The sequence below is a fragment of the Rhincodon typus genome, chromosome 4 (genome assembly GCF_021869965.1).
Source record: "Rhincodon typus isolate 14 chromosome 4, sRhiTyp1.1, whole genome shotgun sequence".
NCBI classification, from domain to species: Eukaryota; Metazoa; Chordata; class Chondrichthyes; order Orectolobiformes; family Rhincodontidae; genus Rhincodon; species Rhincodon typus.
The window spans coordinates 56,742,393-56,768,259 of record NC_063335.1 but is presented as its reverse complement, the minus strand read 5'-3'; the positions used below and the strand labels follow the sequence as shown (position 1 = coordinate 56,768,259).

Here is a 25,867-nt window from a genome sequence, read left to right as displayed (position 1 = left end):
GCTGAATATTTCCAGTACTTTCAGCTCTGGCAGCAGCAGAGAGAGAGAGAGAGAGAGAGAGAAGCAGAATCAAGGGCCATTCTTCAAGACTGAAGGAAGACAGAAATGTAAAGAGATTTTGAGCAAAAGCAGGGACAGTGAAGGAAGAACACACATAGAAACATGGAAAATAGAAGCATGAATAGGCCATTCAGTCCTTCAAGCCTGCTCCACCATTCAATATGAACATGGATGATCACGCAACTTGGTATCAGGTTCCCGCTTTCTCCCTATACCTTTTGATCCCTTTAGCCTGAAGAACTCCTTCTTGAAAACATTCAATATTTTGGGAATAAAAGAGAGAGATTTGTAACAGTGTAAAGATCAGGCCAGAATAACTGACAATAGATTTCATGACACAAAAATCAAAAGATAATATTTCTAGTAAAGAAACAAAAAAAATTACTGGAATCATAGAATCCCTTCAGTTTGGAAACAGGCCCTTCAGCCCAACAAGTCCACACCAAATCTCAGAACATCCCACCAAGACCCATCCCCCTATAACCCACCTAATCTACACCTCCCTATAGGTAATTTAGCATGGCCAATTCACCTAACCTGCACATCTTTGGACTGTCGGAGGAAACTGGTACACCCAGAGGAAACCCACACAGACATGGGGAGAATGTGCAAACTCCGCACAGACAATCGCCCAAGGGTGGAATCGAACCCAGGTCCCTAGCGCTGTGAGGCAGCAGTGCTAATCACTGAGCCACCGTGCTGCCCATTTGTCCACAGTTGGTGTCAATCATTGTTTGGTGAAACTCACACCATCTGTTCAAGTCTCAGAACAGCTACAGTATAAACTCCTACCACCATTTTCCACAGTGGCGATCCTTATCAGCTTCCCCAGCTCCCATTTTGAAGCAGCAAACCAGTGTTTCACAGCTTAATAAAGCCACAAATGGTTTCAGACATTAATTTTCTACCACTACAAAGAGGAAAATTAAAACTGAAAAACAGCATCAACTAAAATGCATGCCTGCTATCTGCTTGTAATGGTTCTACTAAGTCCTTTTACGATAGCATTACTGCAAAATTACTTTTTGATCGCCATCATCCCTTACTCATTGAGATAGTTAAACAAATACACAAAACAAAAACAATGGAAAAAAATTATAAGACCGAAAGAGCAGGAAAAGTAAAAATAGGAAAACACAATTAAACTAAATCAAAAAGAATGATATCACACGAAGAGGGCCTCTGGTCCAAACAAGGTGGGTCAGAGTCCAAATAATCTCACAGAAAGCAGCAAGATGCTGCACTTAAAACTCACAAAAGTGAAGAGGAAAATTTAAGACATAAAAATATAATTATGCAATGTGTGCACAGCACAAATCAGCGGAGAAGAAACTGAATTGCCCAATCTTCCACAGAAAAGAGCAATTTAACAAAGCCATTTAAACAAGCAAACTATTAGAACTCATGTCTAGAGGTGTAAGAGTTAAAAATTCAAAAAGTTATGTAAAATTGCATGGTTTCAGAAAGGTTCTGTAACTGAAGTCTGATCTCCAAACTTTAAAAACAAACAAAAAAGGCCTGGAGAAGGTACGAAAACAATCACAAACATGTTATCAGAACTGTGAGCATATATCCATGAGGAAAGATTGAACAGATTGCATTCTATGCTAGAAAAGACAAAGGGATAACCTGACAGACATTTGAGGAAGATGAAAGGGTTTGAAAAGATTGATATAGTGATGATAATTTGATGTGAATGAGGCCGGAACTACAGTCCATAAATGCAAGAAAGCCACTAATAAATCCAACAGGGAATTAGAAGGACGTTTATTTAAACAGAGAATGGTTAGTGTGTGAAATTTGATACCATAACGATAGCTGAAGTAACTAGTAGTATAGAGGAACTGATATGAATACTAGGGAGAGGCTTACAGAAGAAATTTGGAGGAAACTTGTGGGAGCATAAAAACAAGCATGAAGCAGTTGGGCTAAATGGTCTGTTTTGCTGTTGTAAATCGTACCCAAGCATGAGAGAATTCTAGATAGGAACAGTAACCAGTTTGAGTCTCAGGAGAAAAATAGGAAGCCGAAGTCATGGAACACACAAAATACTGACCAACTTTCGTATGTTCCATCAGGAACAAGAAGGGATATCACCTCATCACCTATGGTTAAAGGCAAGAGCTTTACAATATCTGATAGGCAAGTGATGCAGAAGGGATGTCATCATATATCAAGGAAACAACGCAACAGTTAGCGACAAAGGATCTTGTGTGGACCTTTCTTTTTTGAAAAAAAAAACTAATTAAGAGTTGCAAAATGAGTTGAACTAAAAGGTTCTGGGATAACAGCGCTCATCAATTGAAAGCCAAAAAATGCCATTTTCTGGTCTAAAAAGTTCAAGAGAGGTGCAAGAAATATCCTGAATGTAAAATAATACGAAAAAAGAGGTCATATTGTTTAGGTGTTTGGCTAATGAAAAGAGGAAAGATGCAGAAAGCTACCCTGTCCATACCAGAGCAACTGATGCGTAGATATACTGAGCAAATCAGAGTTTGAAGGTCTTTTTCAGGATGAATTAGCTTATTGGAGTCAAATACTCACATTAGCTCAGCAGAGCAGGAATTAAAACTTTGCAACTAGTCCAGATATCCTGCCAATGCTAATTAAGACATGGGAACATCTGATAACTTTGTCCAATACAACTGTTTACAAGATAAAACGCCACCTACTCAAGTGCAAATTAGATCTACAGAATAGGCAGTCAGGGAACATTAGGTTCTACTAATAGGGAGATCAAACACTTGAACCTGAACAGTTTTAGATGATATTTCATTATAGAAAACACAATTTTCTTCGTTCAAAACAACTATTTCTCAGACATGTATCATTGGTAAGGCTGGTGAACTTTTAGCCAGCAAAGCAGGGAAACTGTGGGAAAGAGGCAGAAATAGTCTATGTTTTTGTTACAGACCAAATAACAATAACTGATTTCTTTTTTGCTCTGAATAATTTTCCTCATCGCTAAAAGCATTATTTTAAAAGGTAAATGGAGTTGATTAGCTCAGTTGACCGGATATCTGGTTTGCAATACAAAGTAATGCCAACTACATAGTTTCAATTCCCATAATGGCTGTGGTTACCAGGAAAGGCTCACTTTTCAACCTTTTCCCTCGCTTGAGGTATGGTGACCTTCAGGTTAAATTACCACAGGTCAGCTCTCTGATAAGAAGGCAAGCCTGGACAATGGTGACTTTAACTTTACCTTTATATTTTGAAAATTCATGTGGTAATGAATACCTACTTTGTATCCATCTACTCCACTGCAGCTCTAAAAAAAAAAAAAAATCTAAAAATGGAATCAAATCTTGACCAAGTGATGGCATAAGAAACACAATATTCAAAAACAATAGCAAGCCCAGATTCAGGGCATTGGTAAAACTGCATCTGGCATATTGTGTACAGTACTGGTCACATACTTAGGGAAGGATGTTAATGCCTTAGAATCAATTCAGGGAAAGTTTACTAGACTAATACATGCATTGAGCAGATTGCCTTTTGAGAGAAGGCGGTGTCCTCTGGTGTTTAAAAGAGTCAGGGGTGACTGAATTGTAACATTTAAGATCCTGAGGGGACTTGACCAGGTGTTTCCTCTTGTGGGAGAATCTAGAATTAGGTGCCATAGTTTAAAAATGAAAGGTTGCCCATTTAAGACAGAGATGAGGAAACATACTTCTCCTCAGAGGGTTCAGATTCTTTGAACTTTCCTTCCTCAAAAGGGAATCAAACACTTTTAAGGCAGAGGTAGATAGATACATGACTTATAAGAGGATTAAAAATTATCAGGGAACTGCAGGAATGTAGAGTTGAGGTTAAATTCAGATCAACCATGATCTTAATGAATAGAGCACCAGGCTCAAAGGGTTGAGTAGCATACTCTGTTCCCTGTTCATAAATACATATGTTAATTCTTACCTTGTGCTAAGATTTAAAACATGGTAGAATTGGAGACTAGGTGGAAATGAACTGAAAAACCAGAGTTAAAATATAGAGAGTGGGAGATGTGTTGTAATCCATATTAGTTCCTGGAACAAAAACAGAAGCTGCTAGAAAAGCTCAGCAAGTCTGGCAGCATCTGTGAAGAAAATATCAGTTAGCGTTTTGCATCTGGTGACCCTTCCTCAGAACTATTGAGGGTCACCGTACACAAAACATTAACTCTTGAGTTTTTTCTTCACAGATGTTGCCAGACTTGCTCAGCTTTTCCAGCAGCTTGTTTTTGTTCCTGATTTACAGCATCCACAGTTCTTTTGGTTTTTAATACCCTGAAACTCCCTTTCAAAACTGTGGATCTGCTCTTTCAAACAACTAGGTACTTAACCTCAATCCCTTGCTCTTACCTGATAGCCCCAGAAGGTTTCTGCATAAAGTATTTATATAATTCCTTTTTGAAAATGATTATTGAATCTACTTTCACCACCCTTTTCAGGCAAGGCATTCCAGATTCATTTTCCCCTCATGTCACCTCTGGTCCTTTTGTCAATTGCTTTAGTCTGTGCACTCTGATTACCAATTGTTATGGCATCAGAAACAGTTGCTCCTTGTTTACCCTATTAAAGGATTCTGAATGTCTTTATTAAAATCCTCCCTTAACCATCTCTGTGTGAAGGAGAGTAATCCCAGTACTCTAATATTTACATTTGAGTGAAATCCTTTATAATTGGTATTATGCAAGTGAATTCCTTCTGCATCCATTTCAAGATCTTGTCATTCTTCCTAAGAAGTGTAGTAGCACAGTATCTACAATACTCCAGATGAGGCCTAAGTACCATGGTTGGGACATTTTCCTTGCTTTTGTCCTCAGTCTCTATTGATAAAGCTAAGGATCAATCTGCCCTTATAACAGACTTCTAAAATGGCCATATTACACATTCAAAGATGTAGGTACACTGCCAGGTCTCTCTGTCTTCAATCTGTATAAAGTATACACAATCCTGTTGAATCAACTATCGTAACTGAGCTTGCACACAAGTTATCAGAACAGATACACAACAGCAGCAGCAGTTACACCTTACTTATCATTATTTCAAGCTGCACTAGAGATTTTGTAAGTACACAACCACTATGCAAGGTAAAATAACATTATAAATGAGTGTATGATTGAATAGAAGAAGATACCACAGAGAATCACTGCTGCCACTGCCTACTTTATAAAGCATAAAAATAAAGACAATATTGACTGAACTCAATTTCTCCCCCTCCCAACCCCATAAACACTAATACAAAACTAGGATCACCACATGATATTTTACAGTATCAAAAAAAACTTTGCCTGGACAAGTATGAAAAAATGTTCCTCTGATATTTGTAGTGACTGTCCAAGTTGAGCTTTCAGATTAGTACTCAAGTTCAAACTATTTAAGACTGTTATTTGTAGTGCATTTAAATTTTCTCTCTAAAACTAAAGAAAAAACTAACTCATAAACGAAATGTTATCGATGCAAATTTCACAAAGCATGGGCTACAGTCCAAATGCTAAGACATGTCAATCCAACATGGTCAGGCATCTGAGTCACCATTCTCAGGGTCTTCAAACTTGGTGATATCTGCCAACGCGTGCACAAGAAGAGAAGCAGAGCTCTTGCTGCTACTGGGCTGTGGATAGTGGGGCACAAGGACACAGCTAGATTGTATTGTCTGCTCCTCAGCATAGTCATCTCTTGGTGTTAATCTGTATTCAAAAATAAACAAACAGTTATTAATTACAGAGTAAACAATCTCCTGTGGAGTTACGTGTAGAATCAAAATGCAGTCTTAAGGTGAAGCAAATTAAGGAGGGCAGAGCATAATTGGAAAGCCGTTATAAAATTATATTTGTTGTTACATTAAAACAGAGGCACTGTGAGAAAGAGAGTTGTCTGGAACCAACATTACGTTTAAACAGTGTGGATTTTAGGCATTCTAGAGCATAATGCAGAACACATGAAAATAGAGGGAATAAGAACAGAAAATGTTGGAAATATTCAGGTCCAGCAGCATGTGTGACGTGAGAAACTGAGCTATGTTTCCAGGATAATGACTTGCCATTTGGAAATCAGAAATGTAATAAGTCATGTGTGCGCCTGTTTGTATGTATAAGCTGGAGAAGGGTGGGAGAAAAACAAAAGTGACAGGATGGAAAACAGGAGAGTTGGTGATGCAAGAATAAGGGATAATTAAGTCCAAAACAGAACAAATAAAGAAACAAAAGACGTGTCTTAATGAGGTGTAGATAGCAAAATGATGAATAACTTATTTTTGAAACCAAAAACAAGTTTCTGACAATAGTATAACCAAAAGTAGTGAAAGAAGAAAACAAAATGGAGACAGAGATGATGGGCTGAAATTGATGAACTCAATATTAAGCCTGTAAGTCTGGACAGTGGCTAACTGAAAGGTGACATGATGTTCTTCATCTCCCTTCATTACTATTGCTGAATCCCTGACTATCAACATTCTGTGGATTACAACTGACCAGAAACTGAACTGGACTAGCCATACAAATACTGTGTCTGCAACAGCTGGTCAGAGGCTAGGAGTCCTGAAGCAAGCAACTCACTTCCTGACTCCCCAAGTCTGTTTGTCATCAACAAAGCACAAGTCAGCAGTTTGACGGCGGAATGTAGTGTCAACACTCAGGAAGCTTATCACCATCTAGAAAAAGGAAACCTTCTTGATCAGTAACCTATCAAAAACATTCAACACTCACTCTCTTCAACACTGAAGTAGAGTAGCAGCAGTGCGTACCATCTGTAAGATGCACGGCAGCAAATCACTACAGCTCTCGAGACAGCATCTTGCAAACCTGCAACCTCTACCACTGAGAAGGATAAGGACAGCACATGCATGGAATTACTAGGTGCAAGTTCCCCTTGAAGTCACTCACTGTCCTAACTTGGAAACATATTGCTGCTCTTTCACTGTCAAGGAGTCAAAATCCTGGAACTCCCTTCCCAGTATCTCCACCTGATGAACTGCAGGGTTTCAAGTTTGCAGCTCACCACAACCTTCTCAGGGACAAGTAAAGATGGGACACGTAAAGGTGGGTATTAGATGCTGGCCTAGCCATTGAAGCTCATGTTCCATGAATTTTAAAAAGAACTATCAAAATTGTGGGTGCAAAAAAATTTAGAAACACTTTGTACCTCTACCTGAAGTCTGTGGGCAACACTGCCAGAAACCCAAGGATTTCTTGAAATAAAGTAGTATTTAACAAGGTCTAGTTTCAGGCAGAAGAGCTTTGATCCTCAAATCAAATCACAGTACCTCCAAGGTGCATTTCAAACATTCCATTTGTTGCCCAGAATATGTCTGAACCTGTTAACATAGCTTGCTCCACCACCTGCGCTGGTGTTAACTTTACATACTGACACGAAAGCAGAGAACAACTCCGTGCGGCTCCTTCAACAGCATCTTCCAAACCCATGGCTTCTACCATTTAGAAAGGTAAGGGCAAGCGATACATTCCCTCAAAGCTACGCACCATCCTGACCAAACTATGATGCCATTCCTTCACTGTCACTGGGTCAAAATTCTGGAAGTCTCAAATAGAACTGTATATTACAAATGGACTGCAACAGTTCAAGAAGATGGTTTACCAGCACCTACTTATGGGCAATTATGAATGGGCAATAAATGCTGGCCTAGCAACTGACACACAAATCCAGGAACAAAATCAAAAAAGGACACTATGCCTCTAAGGCTAATTTCATGTTATATGTCAAAGTAAATAAAAATTACTGAAGTGTATATTTTATATATATAAACCTGGAGTTGAATTGAGCTACAATGTACTTGTACTCCAAGACACCATGATTAAATGAATTCTTAATTCATTTATTTTTAAGCAACACTATCTACTTTGCACCGTGGCTTAATTCAAATTACTGACCAAGTTAAATTTATTTAAAGCAAAGGGATTACTTCAAACTATCAACAGACAGGATGATTAGTGTGGGCTATGCCTCCAACTAAATACATAAGTAAATTCTTGTGTTTCCTTACACTAGTGCGGCTGAAGGATAAACCTGACCTTATGAATTTTATTTGCCAAGCAGCAGGCAACATAAGAAGCAAAGACAGATAAATCTATCTTGAAGTGTCTTTAATAGATAGCTCGAAAGCCGCAAGAGTCTTTTCTGCCTGAGAAAAGCAAGTCAATTCAACATTGATTCTTAGAGCTGAGTGCCTACTGAGTTTAAACACATGTATAAATGAGAAGTAATTTTGGAATAAGATTTTTCCCATAAGGTTGAATGTTCACCTCGCTAATAATTTAAAGTTCCACTGCACTTTATAACCCTTATCATAATCATTAAACTACACAGTAACCCACTGATTTCTTACCGTCCATCTGGAACACGCTGCAAGCCTTCAGACTGGTTGCTTATTCTGCCAGATATGCTTCCTCCTTTACTCCTTTTCTCTGGAAGGTCAGCAGACACCCCGTGTCCAGATAAATGGAGAGAAGCTTGTTCCCCAGTGGATGTGTTCAATGCAGAAGGGATAGCAGGGAGGAAAGCATCATGTTCACTGATTTCAAGGGAAGGTTTAGCCTCAGAAAATGTCCCTTGACCAAATGATTCATGATTGGTTGCAGGCAAAGTTGATGTCCCATGATTTGCCATGCCTGTGGTAGATGTCCCCATAGATTTAGAGATTACCCTGAGTTTATGGGAACTTGACTTGTGCTTCTTCTTGTGCTGAACTTTAGAATTGTGCTTCAAGAAAAATTCACAGGACTCTTGCAACACTCTCCGACTTTCAGTAATAGGGCTGAGAAGATGGGAGAAAAAGAACATTCAGAAAAAAATACCTACCAATCACAGAGATTGCCAGTGCTTAAATTTTTACTTCTAATATTTGCTGCGGACATGTTGGTTTGGTTCTGGACTAGGAATGCTGAGGTCAAGATTCAAATGTAAACGGTCATATTGTTAAAGGGAGTTCAATAAATTTGTGGTCTAATCACAGAAATAATGACTATGAAAAATACTGAACATTTTTAACAAATACAACTGAGTAGCATTCTTTAACTCCTTTAACAGTAATAAAACGATCCCTGAGAGTAAATGTGGTAGGAGTAGTTATGCTATAACACGTGTTTTGTTAATGCAAATTGGCTGTAACGCGATTGATAAATAGTTTGGTTAACACAAACTTTCTGCCATTCAGGTATAGCGATTTTCTACAGTGATTCTCTACGTGATTTTTGATTGCAATTTTCTATAGCGTGAAGTCACACAAGAACGTAACTATCATATTATAAGAGAACTACCTGTACGTAATGCAAAATACGGCATTTAGCATGCTTGTCTTCATTGCTCAATTCTTTAAGTATAGGAGTTGGAAAGTCATGTTGAGATTGTTCAGGACATTGGTAGGGCCTCTTCTGGAGTACTGCGTCCAGTTCTGGTTGCCCAGTTATAGGAAGAATATTATTAAGCTGGAGAGGGTTCAGAAGAGATTTACCAGGACGTTGCCGGGTATGGAAGGTTTCAGTTATGAAGAAAGGCTAGGTAGGCTGGGACTTTTTTCACTGAAGCGTAGCAAGTTGAGAGGTGACCTTATATAAATTCATATAATCATGAGGAGTATAGATCGGGTTAACGGTGGGTGTCTTTTCTCTAGGATAGGGGATTTCAAGGCGAGGGGGCACATTTTTAAGGTGAGAGAAGAGAGATTTTAAAAAGACGAAGGCAATTTTTTTTTTATACAGAGGGTGTTCACATGTGGAGTGATCTTCCTGAGGAAGCAGTGGATGTGGGCACAACTGCAATGTTTAAAAGATATTTGAATAAGTATATGAATAGGGGAAGGATATGGACCAGGAATAGGCAGGTGGACTAGTTTAGTTTGGGATTAAGTTCGGCATGGACTAATTGGACTGAAGGGTCTGTTTCCGTGCTGTATGATTCTAAGTTAATGGTGTTTTGGAACTAATTTATGTTCAAAAACAGCCTTCTCCCTCACACAGGGAAATGTCTAATTTCTCCTTGATATTTCTCATGGCTAACTCCAATCTCTATATGTTGCTCTGTAAATCTTCTAGTATCTGCAAAAAATCCCCTTCTCTTCCGATACCACCCACACATATCCTCTGTCATCTAATGGGAGTATTCTTAGTGAAGAAATTGCAAGTTGGTCTTACTCTCGCTTGCGGGCACTGTGAAAGAAATTGGCCCATTCAGAACATGTCTTTCTACTGCCAACCCAGAAAACTGCTGGTATACCAACAATTAGAGTCATCAAGTATTTCATCATAAAGAGAGACAGGTCAGGCCTGATCAAGGTTTCCACCTATATAAAAATAAATAAACAAAACAAATTAATGCATCAAATTACTGCTAAGGAGCACGAGTAGGCAACGTAAGCTTCAGTAAACCTATGTACTACAGCACCAATGGCACAAGTTTTAATCAAAATTACAAACTGCAATTTATTATTTATTTGTAAGAAGGATCCTCTCGGTGATACTGTTTATTATACAAGTAAGCTACACACAATGCACTGCAAATATCAGACACTGGAGTTTCTGTACAGATTTTTCCTATTTTCTTTAATAAACTTGAAAGAAATTTTAAGAAATAGCAAAACTAGCTGTTTGTACATTCTTCCAGGATTTTCTTGACTTTGAAATTTATTGCTACCTTACTAGTCTTCATAAACTAATATTGTTGTTGCTGTCAAAGAAATAATGCCAAGAAAATGGAGATCACCTCTCCACTTTTGGGAAATTCTAGTCCCAGGTCTCTGTGACAGCACCAAACAAAATGGCTGACAAATTGTCACAAACCTGGCCACAGAAACAGTAGAAAGGCTAGAATACGTTAGTCACAGTGATGAAATTAGCAATCTAAAACAGCAAGCCTAATCGCTCAGCTTTTGTTTTTCCTCTTCTAATCCTTTTACCTTCATATAGTTATGGCAAAGTGATTTGACACCTTTTTAAAGTGGTAAATTTGTTGCCAAAAAAGCACAATTTTAAATGACAAGAACTGGAGAGTGTTCATAGTGATCTCCAGCCCCTAACCCACCCCATGGTAGTGGCCATTTGTTTCTGTGGAAAATTACTGTATAGCAAGTTGCTAGCAGGTCATATGGATGTGGATCAGAGACAATGACACTGAGCATTTTCAGCACAAGACTAACCAGATGGTGGTCATTTTTACTGTTAGTTCCAGGGCCCAACAGCAATATCACAATTTAAGCCCCATTCCAGAAGGTAATGCAGTTAGACCCTGGATAAAAACAAGTACCTTCTGGTACCACTGGATAACTGTCATATCACACAATACCTTTGCCAACAGAGCTGTTTGAATATTTGTGTCATACTTTAAAAAAAACTTACTGAGTCCAAACACTCCAAAATAATTCCAAAGTATTAAAAAAAATTATGATGGCAATAACACTGTTTAAAGACCTGTAACTGAAAATTATCTTTTTAACTGCCTCAGCAGCCTCTGAAATATAGGGAAGGAAAGCAGAACACTGTATAATTAAAAATGTCAGAAATACAGTTTTTAACAAAATAATTTAAGCATTACATAATATAAAGATAAATATGTTCCTGTATAGATGTTCAGTTTGTAAAGTACTACTTGCAATTACTTAAACATGGTACAATACTTACCACTGAAAATCCAGAAGCATAAGTCCATATGTTTAAATAAATGTTTAGGAAACTACACTGAACGTAACTGACCCCTGTCATTTTAAAAGTTTGACTGCAAATACAAATTTATATTTTTAAAATTTGATTTGCATATATCACCATAACATCTAAATGTTTGAAACCGTAAATGTGTGCTGCCTCCACAACAATTCCTACATTGCTGAAGAAACCGGAGAGAAAATATTTCCATATCCAGGATGGTTTGCACAAAATTGGCAAAATCCTAAAGAGGTTCCATTTGATAATCAGGATTCAATTAAGGATTCCAAATTGCTGTTTAGGTTCCACATTATGCCATAGTATACTGGGGCTAAAATAATTCACAATGTTCTCTGTAATATTAACAAAACTAACTCCCCAGGATGAATGTTAAGTGTGCCACTATCCCTCTGCTGAATGTACACCAATGTTTTGACTCCTGTTGTTTTGTACAAAACTAAAATAACAAGAGAAGTTGGTAAAAGAATAAATATGTCTGAATCAAATGATCGCGGCATGTCAAGTAATCCAAAATTGTCACATATTTCAGCTACCACAAACTATAATCAGAATACCGCAACACATCGGTGCCTAGACTGATCTAGCCTGCATTCTCCAACGCCTCCTTCTGTATGTACATTTTGAAAGAAGACTTGCATTTACACAGTGCCTTATCAATATTTGATGTCCCAAAGTATTTCAGTCAGTGAAGTGCTTTTTAAGATTACTCACTGTTGTAATGTAGGAAACACAGTGCCACAAACAACAAAGTGCTTAATACCAGATAATCCATTTTTAAAAATGTTTTCTGAGGAATAAAATTTGGCCTAGACACTAGGAATGCATTTCCTAATCTTCTGATAAACAATGCAATGGGATCCAACTGAAAGGGCAGTACGGAGGACAGTTTAATGCCTCACTTGAAAGATGGCGATTCTGATAGTGTCACACTCCCTTTGTACTGCACTGGAACATCAGTCTAAGTTGTTGGATTAGGAAAATGTAATCATTCTAAAATGAAGGTACTATCAACTGAGCGACGGCAGACATATGAAGAAAACATGACATGAACACGCTTATCCATTAAATTTAGCCAGTGGGACTTGTGAATATGCCATTGATAACTGGCCAGCCTTTACTAAAGTAATATGCATCCATCTCAAAACTAAAAATCTCAATTGGTGGCTGTTTACTATGAATACTGAAATATAATTTACTGAAAATAATAATGTGCAATGAATTACAACAAGCATTTAAAGTATAGAAAACATGCCAAAATATGCACTTTCTGAATGTACCTGATTGGGGCATGGAATGGGATAATCTTGACAGTAATCATGAACCCAAGTTGTTTCCCAAGTTGTCCGAAGGGTTTGCTCATAAATATAGCATCCCAGAAGCCCAACTAGAGGCACCAAGTACAGGCCGCTAAAAACTCCAATTCGAATCATGAATTTCTTCAGTTTCTCTTGGTTTCGTCCATCATGTTGGATAACCTGTCGCACGTGATTCAAGGAAATAATTCCTGCCAACAGAAGGGACAATCCCACCACCACACAGAGGCATAATGGCGTCAAGATAAAATAGCGCAAAGCATTTAAGTCATATAGCCCGACAAAGCACACACCACTGATATTGTCGCCTTCCACTTTGTTCAAGGCAAGCAGCATTATTGTGAATATCCCAGGTATTCCCCAGGCAACAGAATGGTACCACAATGCTTTCTGTTCAATAGCTTCACAACTCCACTTCAGTCCTGCTGCAAGGAACCACGTTATGGTCAGGATTACCCACCAAACAGTGCCTGCCATGGTAAAGAAGTATAATAACATGAAAAGGATGGTACATCCTTTGCTCTGCGCTCCTATGACAACTGTTTCCATGGCTCCCAGTTTCTCATCTGCCTTGTTGCACACTATGTTATTACCAGCAACAAAACCTACAAAATACATGAGAGATACTATGCTGTAGCATACCGCATAGAAAATGATTGGCCGCTCAGGGTACCGAAATCTTCGAACATCGATAAGGAAAGTCAGGAATGTAAAGAGAGTTGCACATAGACAAAAGATGGAAACAATTCCAATGAAACATTTGGCAAAGCTTAGTTCATCTTCTTTGAAGTACATGTTGGGGCATGGTGGTAAACAGTCATCTACACCAAGAAATGAACTGCCGTGTCCAGTAGGGGTCTTCAGCGGCCGTGGACACCAAAACCCATAATCTTTCACTATTGTTTGTGAAGTCTTCTCTGTTATCGATCTTGAAGTTGGAGCTACTGCTGAAGACTGCTGGCCATCAACACAATCTTCTAACCTTAAAATAAAAATTCATATCAAACTCCTCTGAAAGATTAGGTTAAAACTTAAATAATGCTCATTTTCTAATATATCAGCAGAAATAGTCTACACTTTTCCATTTTGTACCTATTTTAGTCACTCCTCAAATTGACTATTCCTGTTGAGATAGTGAGAAACCACCTTGTTGTCAAATTTATATTTTTAGTTCTGTATAGTTAATGCTCCAAACTGACAAATTTTAACTTCCGTTGCACAATTTAATTTTCATTTACCCAAGGTCTCACCGGTCAGAAAAGGTGACAATAAAAACTGACCAGACTGAAGCCAGGTCATATGATTCCTTCAGGGAGCATGCTGCAACTCTGATTAGCACCAGTCCAGCAGTTTAAATACTTCTGTTTCAAGTCAATAGCAAGTACAAGGGCAATTCAATCCTATTGTAATAGGATCCAAATCGAACATATTTAATATAGTGTATCATCGTATGTCACTTTGTAAAAAAGGGAGACGAACAGAACAGGACTTGACCTTTTTAAAGCTTGGAGGCATAACAGCACTTTCCAAAATCAATGGTCGTGCCTTAACAGTAGCTATACAGTGGGACAGAGGGCATGTAACAAAGGCAGTATATTAATCAAGACGGGATAGTCAGACTGGTTCAGGAAGCCATAGGAGGAATTTGTAGAATGTAGTCAGGAGTTTCCTAGAATAATATGTTATGGATCCAGTTAGGGACCAGGCATTTTTGGATCTGGTAAAGTGTAATCAGGCAGGGTTAATAAATGATATCCGAGTAAAAGATCCCTTTGGAAACAGTGACCACAACATGGTAGGTCATTCAATTTGAAAAGGAGCAGAAACACTATGCTAAATTTAAATAATCATTATTACAAAGGAATGGAGGACAAAATTGGCTCAAGTGGACTGAGGAAGGAGCTTTTGAGCAAAAAGGTTGTGGATCAATGGCAGATTTTTAAGGAAATAGTTCACGGCTCACAGAAAAAGACATATTCCAGTGAAGAAGAAATGTTCTACAAATGGGATAAGCCAACCATTGATAACCAGGGCAGTTAATGATGGTACCGGATTGAAAGAAAAAACATACAATGTGATAAAGATTAGTGATAAGCTAGAGGATTTGGAACGTTTTAAAAACCAACAAAAGACAACCAAAAAAAAGGGAGAAAATAAGCTTTGAGGGTAAACATGCAAGTAACATAAAGATGGACTGCAAGAGTTTCCAGAAATATGAGAAAGGGAGAAGCCAAAGTGAACATCAGCTCCTTAGAGAAGGAGAAATAATAAAGGGAAAGCAAAAATAGCACAGCAGGTTACAAGAATACTTTTTATTAATCTTAACAGTCGAAGACATTAACAGGATCCCAAAATCACTAAATACTCAAGAAACAAATGGACAGGAAATAAATACAGTAATTATCACTAAAGAACATCTACGAGGGAAACTACTGGGGCTAAAGACCAAAAAGTCACCATGACCTGAATGGGATGCTTCCTGGGATATTAAATGAGGTAGCCACAGAGATAGTGGATACACTAGTAATAATCTTCCAAGAATCCTTAGATTCTGTAATAGTCCCAGAGGCCTGGGCAACTGCCAATGCAACACACTTATTTAAAAAGGGAATAGGAGACAAAAGAAGTTAACAATGAAAATGCTACAGTCAATTATGAAGCAATAGCAGAACATTTAGAAGTGCATAACATGTTAATGTGGCTTCATCAAGGGGAAAATCATGCCTGACAAGTTTGAGGAGGTAACAAGCAGGATATATAAAGGAAAAGCAATGGATGTAATATATTTGGATTTTCAGAAGACATTTGATAAGGTACCACATGTTAGGCTCTTGATAAGAGCCTGTGATGTTGTAAATCGTATATTCTCATGGATAGGGGATTGGCTAACCAGTAGAAGACAGAGTTGCGATAAGGGGTGCATTTTCAGGCTGGCAGCCTGTATCTAGGGGTGCCACAAGATCAGTGCTGGGGCCACAACTATTTACATATACAGTAATGACTTGGATGAGGAAAGTGAATTTACTATAGCTGAGTTTGTGGATGACACAAAAAAAGGTGGCAAGGCAAGTCGTGAAGATGATACAGAGCCTGCAGAGATAAGACAGGTTAAGGGAATGGGCAAAAACATGGCAGATGGAATACAGTGTAATGTTATGCATTTTTGTAGAAGAACAGAGGACTGAATATTATTTAAATGAAGAACAACTGCAGAAAGCTACAGAAGAGAGGTTTGGGAGTCCTCATCCATGAATCACAAAAAAAATAGCATCCAAGTTCAGTGAGTAATAGGGAAAGCAAATAGAATGTCAGCCTTTATTTCCAAGGGAATGCAATGTAAAATTAGTGAGTTTTGCTAAAACCGTACAAGGCAAAATTCAGACCACAGCTTGAATACTGGCAATACTTTTTGGCCCCTTATCTAAGGAAAGATACAATGGCACTGGAAACAGTCCAACAAAAATAAAGGTTCTCTAGGCTGATAGCTGGTATGGGGGAAATTGTCTCATGAGGAGAGTTTGAGTTGATTGGGCCTATACTCATTGGAGCTTCGAAAGATGGATGGCAACCTTATTGAAACACAGAATATTCTTCGGGACTTGCTACAGTAGAAGCAAAAAGGTTGTTTCCCTTTGTGGGAGAGTCTAGGACTAGAGGGCATAACCTCAGAATAAGGGGTCACACATTTAAGAGAGAGATGAGGAAGAATTTCTTCTTTCGGGGTTGTGAATCTGTGGAATCCTTTACCATAGAAGGCTGTTGAGGCTGGGTCATTAAATATATTCAAGGCTGAGATTGACAGATTTTTAATCAGCAAGGGATCAAAGGTTATGGGGAAAAGGCTGGAAAGTAGAATTGAGAATTATTAGATCTGCCATGATCTCATAGAATGCAAGAGCAGATTCAATGGGCTGAAAGGCCTACTCTTGCTGCTAGGTCTTGTGGACTGACACTTATGGTCTTATATCCATCATTCCTTCAGTATTGCTGAGTCAAAGTCCTGGAACTCCTTCCCTCATGGCATTGTGAGTTTACCGAAACCAAATGGACTGCAAAGGATCAAAGTGACAGCTCAACACCACTTTTGCAAGGGTGAATGGGAATGGGCAATAAATAGTGGCCTAGCCAGTGGTTCTGACTTCCAAAGAAAGAATAAAAGCATTTCAATGTGACACAAAAAGTCACAAAACTGGAATTGTGATGGAATGCAGATGGGAATATCAGAGAGCAATGCTATGACAGATTCTTTTTATTCTTTATTTGGAATGAGAGTATTAGCGGTAAGGCTAGCATTGGCTGCCCAGCTATGATTGCCATTTAGAAGGTCACAGTTGACCTGTCTTGAACTGCTGCAAACCATTTGGTACAGAGAGATCCACAGTGCTGTTAGAGAGGGAGTTAAGAACCTAGCAACACTGAAAGCATTGTGATAAAATTCCAAGTCAGAATGGTTTCAGGCGAAGTTGCAGTCTATGGTGTTCCTATGCATATGTTGCCCTTGTCCTTGTAGATGGCAGAAGTCACAGGTTAAGGATGAAACTGTTGTTGTATATTGCTGCAGTGCATTTTATGTGCAGCACATGCTGCTGCTACTGTGACCCAATGGTTAATGGAGTGAATTTTGAAGCTTACTGCATGGGGTGGTAGACCATGCACACTGTTTTGCTTGGATCAGCAATGTCCTGTAGCAATGTCCTGGAACTGAGATGACTGTTTTCTAATAAACACAATCATTTTCATTTGTGCTAGATATAACTACAACCAAGGGAGAGTATTCACCTTGATTCCCATTGACATCAGTTTTGCTATCGATTGTTGATAACACACTCAACCAAATGATGCATTGCTTACTATTAGCTGGTAAATAAACAATAACAGACCTTGGCAAGAAAACAGTGATAGACAATGGGAACTGAGCATTAAATGGGGTTCAGCAGGCAAGACTTTAGAGGGAAATGAATACAGGAAGTGAATTCAAGGACGCACTGGAGGTGACATGGTTTGGATGATGGTTTCTGCTGCAGTATTGTGGTGCGGCAGACACAGACAGGTGATATTTCAGAGTTGGAAACAGAAAGCTTGGTGACGAACTACAGCTTTGAATCTCAGTTGAGGATCAAGCAGAAAATCAGGTTTAAACTAAAATAAAAAATCACGCAAGTTCAAATGCAGAAAGCAGAAAAAAGAGGGTCAAACATTATTTTAAAAGATCAACATGCTTGTTGTGGTGTTCCATTACGTTTTCAAATTTTGTTATTTTGTATTTCCAGCATCCACTTTCATTTAATCTAACAAGTTTTACAGTTTTGGTATCATTCAGTGTACTTCACAATGAAACAGCTTCCTTTGTAAAGATTTGCATCTTATTCCCTCTCCATCAGAAAGATCCATCATGCGATCTAGGTTAATACTAAAGTCAATTCTCTTACTGATCACACTGCAACTCCTCTGGCCAAGCGATACCAAATGTCTCAATGAGTTTTTCACAGTCCTGAAGAACTTCCTCACAAAGCTTTCTACAAGGAGGGACGATCTGCAGTTTTTCTGTACAAGCCGGCACAAATGCACTGCACAGGAACATTTTCACATTTGGTGAACATTGCAGCTTCATAAGTGGAAGAAAAGGCTGCAGGAAGAGAAAACAAAAATTACTCTGATTATGGTCAATGATATGTGATCCAATTTCAGCTCATTTCCTTCTGGATAGCATCTCAACAATGTCAATTGAAACAGTAAAAAGAAATGGACACAACACAAAACAATTTCTGCCCTTCAGTACTGGTTTACTGGGACTCAAAACAACTCTAACTTAGATTCTACCTTCAGACCCTTGCATACTAGATATCAATCTTCCGACTAACATGGAGCAGAATGCTTTCCCCCAGCCATCTGCTTGATATGAAGCATGTGTAAGCAGCAAAAGTCTCATTCTATATCTTGAAAAGTGTTTCAGTGCTTAATTTATTAAAGGCTCTAATACACAGGTACTAGACTACAGGCATAGAAAGAAAAATAAATCCCTTTGTAAGGGCAATAGGAAACATACCTGCACTTGGCACCTTGGCCTCATTCAAATGCAGGATGCGAAAAGGGACAGAACTGGCAGCTCAATGTTCAGGGTACAAATGCTTTAATAAGGATAGAAGGGGAAGCAAGAGAACAGGGGGGAGTGGCATTTTTCACTACATCCCAGCAGTACTTAGAAGGGATATTCCTGAGGGATCTTCCAGTGAGACTATATGGGTAGAACTGAGAAATAAGAAGGGGGTCATCATTTTGATGGGATTGTACCATAGACCTCCCATCAGTCAGTGGGAAATTGAGGAGAAAATATGTCAGGATATTGCAAATAGCTGTACGAATATTCAGGTTGTAATAGTAGTTTTTAACTTTCCAAACGTAGACTAGGACTGCCAGTGTTATGAGTTTGGATGAGAATGAATTTGTTAAATTTGTTCAGGAAAACTCTCAATCAACATGGCCCTGGGAGCCAAACTCGCCCTCTTCTTGGGAGATAAAGCAGAACAAGTTACTGAGATGTTAGTGAAGGAGCACTTTGGGAACAATTACCATAATTCTATCAGTTTTAAATAGTTATAGAAAAGGATAGGTCTGGTCCACAAGTTAAAGTTTTAAATTGGGGCAGGGACAATTTTGTTGCTATTAAACGTTGATCGGGGGAGGCTGTTTACAGGTAAAGGGACACCTGGCAAGTGGGAGGCTTTCAAAAGTGAGATAACAGGGCCAGCATGTTCCTGTTAGTGAGAAGGGCAAGGCTGGCAATGGTAGGGAACACTGACGACTAGAGATATTGAGCCTCTGGTCAAGAAAAAGAAGGATGCATATATCAGATACTGGCAGCTGGGGTAAAGTGAATCCTTTGAGGTGTGTAGCAGGCGTAGGAGTGCACTTAAGAGGGAACTCAGCGGGACAAAACATTCGACAAGTATATCAAGGGCAACAGCATAACTAGGGAGAGAATGGGGCCCCTTAAAGATCAACGGGGTCATCCAAGTATGAAACCATGGGAGATGGGTGAGATTCTAAATTAATATTTCTCATCAGTATTTACTGTGGAGAAAGACATGGAAGCAAGGGAACTTGGGGAAATAAACAGTGATATCTTGAAAACAATTGACATTACAAAAGAGGCCTTAAAATGCATAAAAGGGAGATAAATCCCCAACACCTGATCAAGTGTTTCCCAGGACATTGTGGGAAGCTAGGGGAAAGAAACTGTGGGGACCTTGGCAGAGATATCTGTGTCATCGAAGGCCACAGGTAGGTGTCAGAAGACTGGAGGGTGTCTAATCTTATGCCATTATTTACAAAAGGCCACAAGGAAAAGCCAAGGAACTACAGGCTGTTGAACCTAATGTCAGCGACAGATAAATTGTTGGAGGGGATTCTGCGAGATAGGATCTACGTGCATTTGGTAAGGCAAGGACTGATTAGGGATAGTCAGCATGGCTTTGTGCATGGCAAGTTGTGTTTCACAAAATTTGATTAAGTGTTTTGAAGAGGTGAACAAGAAGATAGATGAAGGCAGAGTGGTTGGCGTTGTCTACGTGGACTTTAGCGAAGTTTCACATGGTAGACTGGTTAATAAGGTTAGATCACATGGGATCCAGGGAGAGTGAGCTAACTGGATACAAAATTGGCTTAACATGGTTGACAGTGGGTCGTGATAGAGGACTGTTGTTCAGACAGGAGGCCTGTGACCAGCGGTGTGCCGCAAGGATCAGTCCTGGGTCCACTGTTGTTCGTCATTTCTATAAACAATTTGGATAAGAATATAGCAGTAGGTTAGTAGGTTTGTGGATAACACCAAAATTGGTGATATAGTGGACAGTGAAGATTATCTAAGAGTGCAATGGGATCTTGATCAAATGAGCCCGTGGGCCAAGGAGTGGCAGATGGAGCTTAAGTCTGATGAATGCGAGATGTTGCATTTTGACATGACAAACTAGGACAGGACTTACACAGTTAATGGTAGGGCTCTGGAGAGTATTGTTGACAGACAGACCTTGGGGTGCCGGTATATAGTACGTTAAAAGTGGCATCACAGGTAGACAGACTGGTGAAGAACGCGTTTGGCATGCTTGCCTTCATCGGTTACAGCATTAAGTGCAAGAGTTTGGACATCATATTACAGCTGCACAAGACTACATTTGGAGTACTGCATACAATTCTGGTGGCTCTGCAATAGGAAGGACGCTGTTAAATTGGAAAGAGTGCAAAAATGATTTACAAGGATGTTATGGAGACTGGAAGGTTTGAATTATAATGAGATAGGCTGGAATGTTTTTCTCTGGAGCTTAGGAGGCTAATGGTGACCTTATGGAGGTTTATAAACTCATGAGGGGCATAGATAAGGTGACTAGCCAAGGTCTTTTCCCCAGGGTAGGGGAGTCCAAAACTAGAGGGCATAGGTTTAAAGTGAGAGGGGAAAGATTTAAAAGAGACCTGAGGGGTACCTTTTTCACACATAGGGTGGTACACATGGAATGAGCTGCCGGAGCAAGTTTTACAGGCAGGCACAATTACAACATTTAAAAGACACTTGGAAAGGTTTAGAGGGATATGGCCAAATGCAGGCATATGGGACTAGCTCAGTTTGGGAAACCTGGTCAGCATGGTTGGGCTGAAGGGCAGGTTTTCGTGCTAATGACTCCATGAAATGTAAACTCTGAAAACTTACATACAACTTCTGCTCTGCTAGTTGGTGGCAATGGAGAAACTTGGATTATATAGTTTGAGAATATGTCACACACTTCTCAATCTTTCTAGTTCTCTTTTCTTCAATTTGTATCTTGCCAATTCATGGCTATGCATGTTAATACACAATATAAAAAAAGTCTCCAGATCCAACTTGTAAACCAGGAGCCATAGGAAACAGGCTTCTCTGAATGAAATTAAAATGGCAGCAGATGTGCAAAATGATCAATTATGCAGGGTGCACAATATTGATGTAATGAGGTACTTGAGATGGAGACTTATGGCAGTTACTAAATACTATCTGTTAAACATTTTTATTCCAAATGTCTAGGTCATTTTATCAATAACATCACTCCACTGGCTTTTACTGAAGAGACACTGGACAAATCGGGGATGTTTTCTTTACAGCAGAGGAGATTGGCAGGTGGTGGGGACAGGTAGAGACACAATTGAGATGTATAAAGTTATGAGGGGCATAGATAGAGTAGACAGGAAGAAGCTTTTCCCTTCGATGGAGGGATCAATAATCAGGGGTCGTGGATTTAAGGTAAGGAGCAGAAGGTTTAGAGGAGACGTCAGCAAAAACTCTCTCACCCAGACAGTGGTGGGAATCTGGAACTCTCTGCCTGTAAACTGTGCACTTGTGATGCCGAGGCATACAAGGCTATAGGCTAAGTGCTGTAAAATTGATCAGTGTATTTTTTTTGATCAGGGAAGATGTGATAAACCAAAGGGCCTTTTTCTGCACTGTAGATTTCTATGACTATCATGTGTTGATCTATAAAAATGATCCATGTTTACAAATGACACACTCCACAAGATAATTAAATAACCACCTTACATCTATATTGCCCTCACTTTGGTAGATGGGATTTTATCTTTTAGGATCATATTGTCTAAAACTGTTTAATCCATGTTGTATTTGGAAAAATGTTTCTCCCAGCTTTTAGCTTTAAGCCCTGAAAAGAACACTCTGTTATGCTTTTCCCCTTCAAATTGTTTATCTCCAAGTTACTTCTGATATCGATTTCCCTTTACCTCAACTACAATCCACTTCTTCTTCAAAGAGCTCCCTAGACATCAATTCCTATAAGACGGATACTGATGGCGGTTACCATAAACTATTTGTTGAAATTTAATATTTTTAATCCAAATGTCTTGGGTCATCTGATCACGTTTATCAATAATATCCCTTCACTGGCTCACCTCTGCATTGTGAGTCAATCTAATGTTTGGACTGTTAGCAATTTATTCTGTATCAGGGGAGTTCAAAATTGGCTCTATACTTTCCTTGTGAAAATCCAATGCCATTGCCTAAATAACATAATCCAATGTAATGTTCAGGTAATTAGCACAGAAGCTGGAGAAAATCAGCAAGTCTAGCAGCATCTGTGGAGACAGAAACAGAGTTAACATTTTCAGTCTGGCATGACTGTTCTACTGAATGACAGATGTTGCCATACCTGCTGGATTTCTCCAGCATTGTGTTTGTTTTAGACTTCCAGCATATACAGAGTTTTGTTTTCATTCTGGTCTTCAGGTAAAATAGGAATAGAGCAAGAGATAATTAATTCAAACCACACCTGTGCAATTCAGTTCCAATTTAGAATGCACCCACTTTTCCTTAGCTTTTATGCATTTTGGTATTTTTTATAATTCAATAGGAAGTCTTAAAGCAATTTGGGAAGCAATGACATAATAGGCTCAATTTTAACTCGACCAAAACCCATTCACTTCTATAGAGTTAAAAATCAGGCTTTCGCTAGAGTTGGCTGGAGCACAGGAGTTCCTTTGTAAGAAAAGCAGAAGACTGAGAAGACACAGTAACAAACAGGAAGATACAATTACACTGACAAGTTTATTACTACGTGCTCCATCATAAGGCAGACGTAGAAATTTTGAATAGAAAAGTTACCATAAAATTGTAACAGAAGCGTACTAGGCTAAAAGTTTAGTTTTGCAGACAGAACTTGAATTTTTGTAGCAAGGTGTCTCAGGGTCCTTGAGAAGTGCACACAATTCATATTACTATGTGTTGACAGCAGTGGTCCAAAAGACCATTTCAAGGCAAATTCTGGTTTTAACACCACAGAATTTCACCAGTGTTCAGAGATCATATTTTAGCCATTTCTGTCTGAAAACTGTAAACAAGCAGCTCAGCTCATTATCTATTCCCCTCGTACAGTGTACAAATATTAACTGGCTTTTTAGTATCAATACTCTATTCATAAAATAAAAACCAGCACACGCCACTATCATGTCCTGAAATTTTAGAGGCTCTGTTAAAAATTAAATTTCAGTTTCAAATATATCCATTAAATCTCAGCAGTCAACATGAGGTGCATAATTACATGATAACAATTGCTATTGCTAATAGAAATGTTACTTTAAAGAATGCTAATAGATATCAGTTACAGTTGAAATTGTCATGCAGATACTAAATAGAAGCTCCAAAAGTTCAAATTATTACTGCGATTATATTTACCCAAACACTGAAACCAATATTCTGTGAAATGTGGGCTCACGGTCTTATATTCTTGTCAGACGTGAAACATTAACTAATGCCTGAAGCATTGAGAGATTTGATAACCATTACTTTGCCACCAGGGGCAGAACAGGCATTCCGTACATCCTTCCTGAATGGCTAAGAGGAAAAGATGCATTGTTCGCAAGCAGCAACTTGACACTCCCAGCTTACTAATCAAAGTATAGCACTATTTTAAAAATAAACACATTCAATTTTTAACTGCAAAGATTTTATTGTTAACTCCAGTAAAACCTCTGCATGTCCTATTTAAATACAGTACATATATGAAAGAACATGTTTCTTTACCATATACATTTCAACTAACACATTATAACTTATGACATGGTGTCTTATTACACATACATGCCCTTGCAAAACTCAGTGTGCCTGCTGCGGCTGGTGAATATGTTTGAAGTCATACTTTGACCCTACTCAGGAAGAACACTGAATATGTAAACACCCATAACAGTTTCAAAAATCAACTTGTTTTATTGAAAAAAACACAAGGAAATGTCTGGAAATTAAGTGGATTCACACTTCTGCATTAATAAAACCAAGTGAATTTTTTTGTTTTAGGATTACAGTTTCCAATGACAATTTTCAAAAGCCCACAACTATGGCTTAAAAAAAAGGATAATCATAATTCAAAAGCCCATGATCAAATTTAATTGTTACTTGCATTATTCAAAATTTTACACAATGTGAACAATTCAAAAGCCTTTACTTCTTACTCCTTATAGATGACAGTGTTTGAACCTTCATTCTAAGTGCTGATTGAAAATAAATGAGCATTTGAGAGACGTGATGTGGCAAAGCCTATACAAGCGAATGTTAAAAACCAGGATAGAACTAAAAACTGCACATCAGCAGCAAAACAATTGATTTGTCCTGTGTGTTGAAAATTGATGCAGACCACACCTCAGGTACTTTTGAAGAGGCTTAGGATTTGTAAGAAACATTTGAATGTCAACATGTTGGAGCAAACTGCTTTTTCCAAGAAAGGTTGTTATAGCTACATTGCCACATCCCTCATGAGCATTTTTTTCTTTATTTCATAGATGATATAAAGGACAGGCTTCAACTTGAAAAGAAGCAGATTCACGCCTGAATTAGTCTAATTTAACCAGGAATACTCGGAAAATTACTCAAACCTGGTACAAGACAGCTGTTGTAAAGTAACAGCTACTTTAAAAAGGGCTTTCTGGCATTCTATTTCTTATAAAATCTAATAGGCCAAGGACCAACCTGGTAGCAGCTGATTTTAGATCTAATATCGTGCAATGAAATAGGAAGAATTTATATTACAACTAAGTATCCTTGGTGAAGAATGATCATAATATGATTTCCATACTACGTTTGAAAGTAATGTGGCTAAATATGGAATTAGGATCTTAAAAATAAACAAACTCAATCACTGAGGCAAAAGGGATGTGGTACTTTTAAACTATCCTTCACTTATCTAGGTAGCCTGGATGTATATTTTTTCAGTGGAGTTTTTATCCCTTAAAGGAGCTGGTAAAGAATTATGAATTATTTAAGAGTATACTATTTCTTGTCTACAGTCATATCTTTCAATCAAGTTCCCAATCTATGGCA

At 38.5% G+C, this 25,867-nt stretch overlaps 1 protein-coding gene across 4 annotated transcripts in view; it reads right to left on the bottom strand.

Moving 5' to 3' along the window:
• Window positions 1-4,272: 4,272 nt before the first annotated feature.
• Window positions 4,273-25,867, bottom strand: part of LOC109930437 (frizzled-6) — a 45,680-nt gene continuing 24,085 nt past the window's right edge. For all 4 annotated transcript variants that reach the window (XM_020529916.2, XM_020529918.2, XM_048596301.1 and 1 more), the window contains exons 3-7: window positions 18,456-18,652; window positions 12,991-14,008; window positions 10,190-10,338; window positions 8,386-8,814; window positions 4,273-5,731 (exon numbers count right to left, since the gene is read on the bottom strand). In XM_020529916.2, the coding sequence (XP_020385505.1) occupies window positions 5,560-5,731; window positions 8,386-8,814; window positions 10,190-10,338; window positions 12,991-14,008; window positions 18,456-18,652 (1,965 nt within the window). In that variant the 3' untranslated portion in view covers window positions 4,273-5,559. The remainder of the gene's footprint in view (window positions 5,732-8,385; window positions 8,815-10,189; window positions 10,339-12,990; window positions 14,009-18,455; window positions 18,653-25,867) is intronic.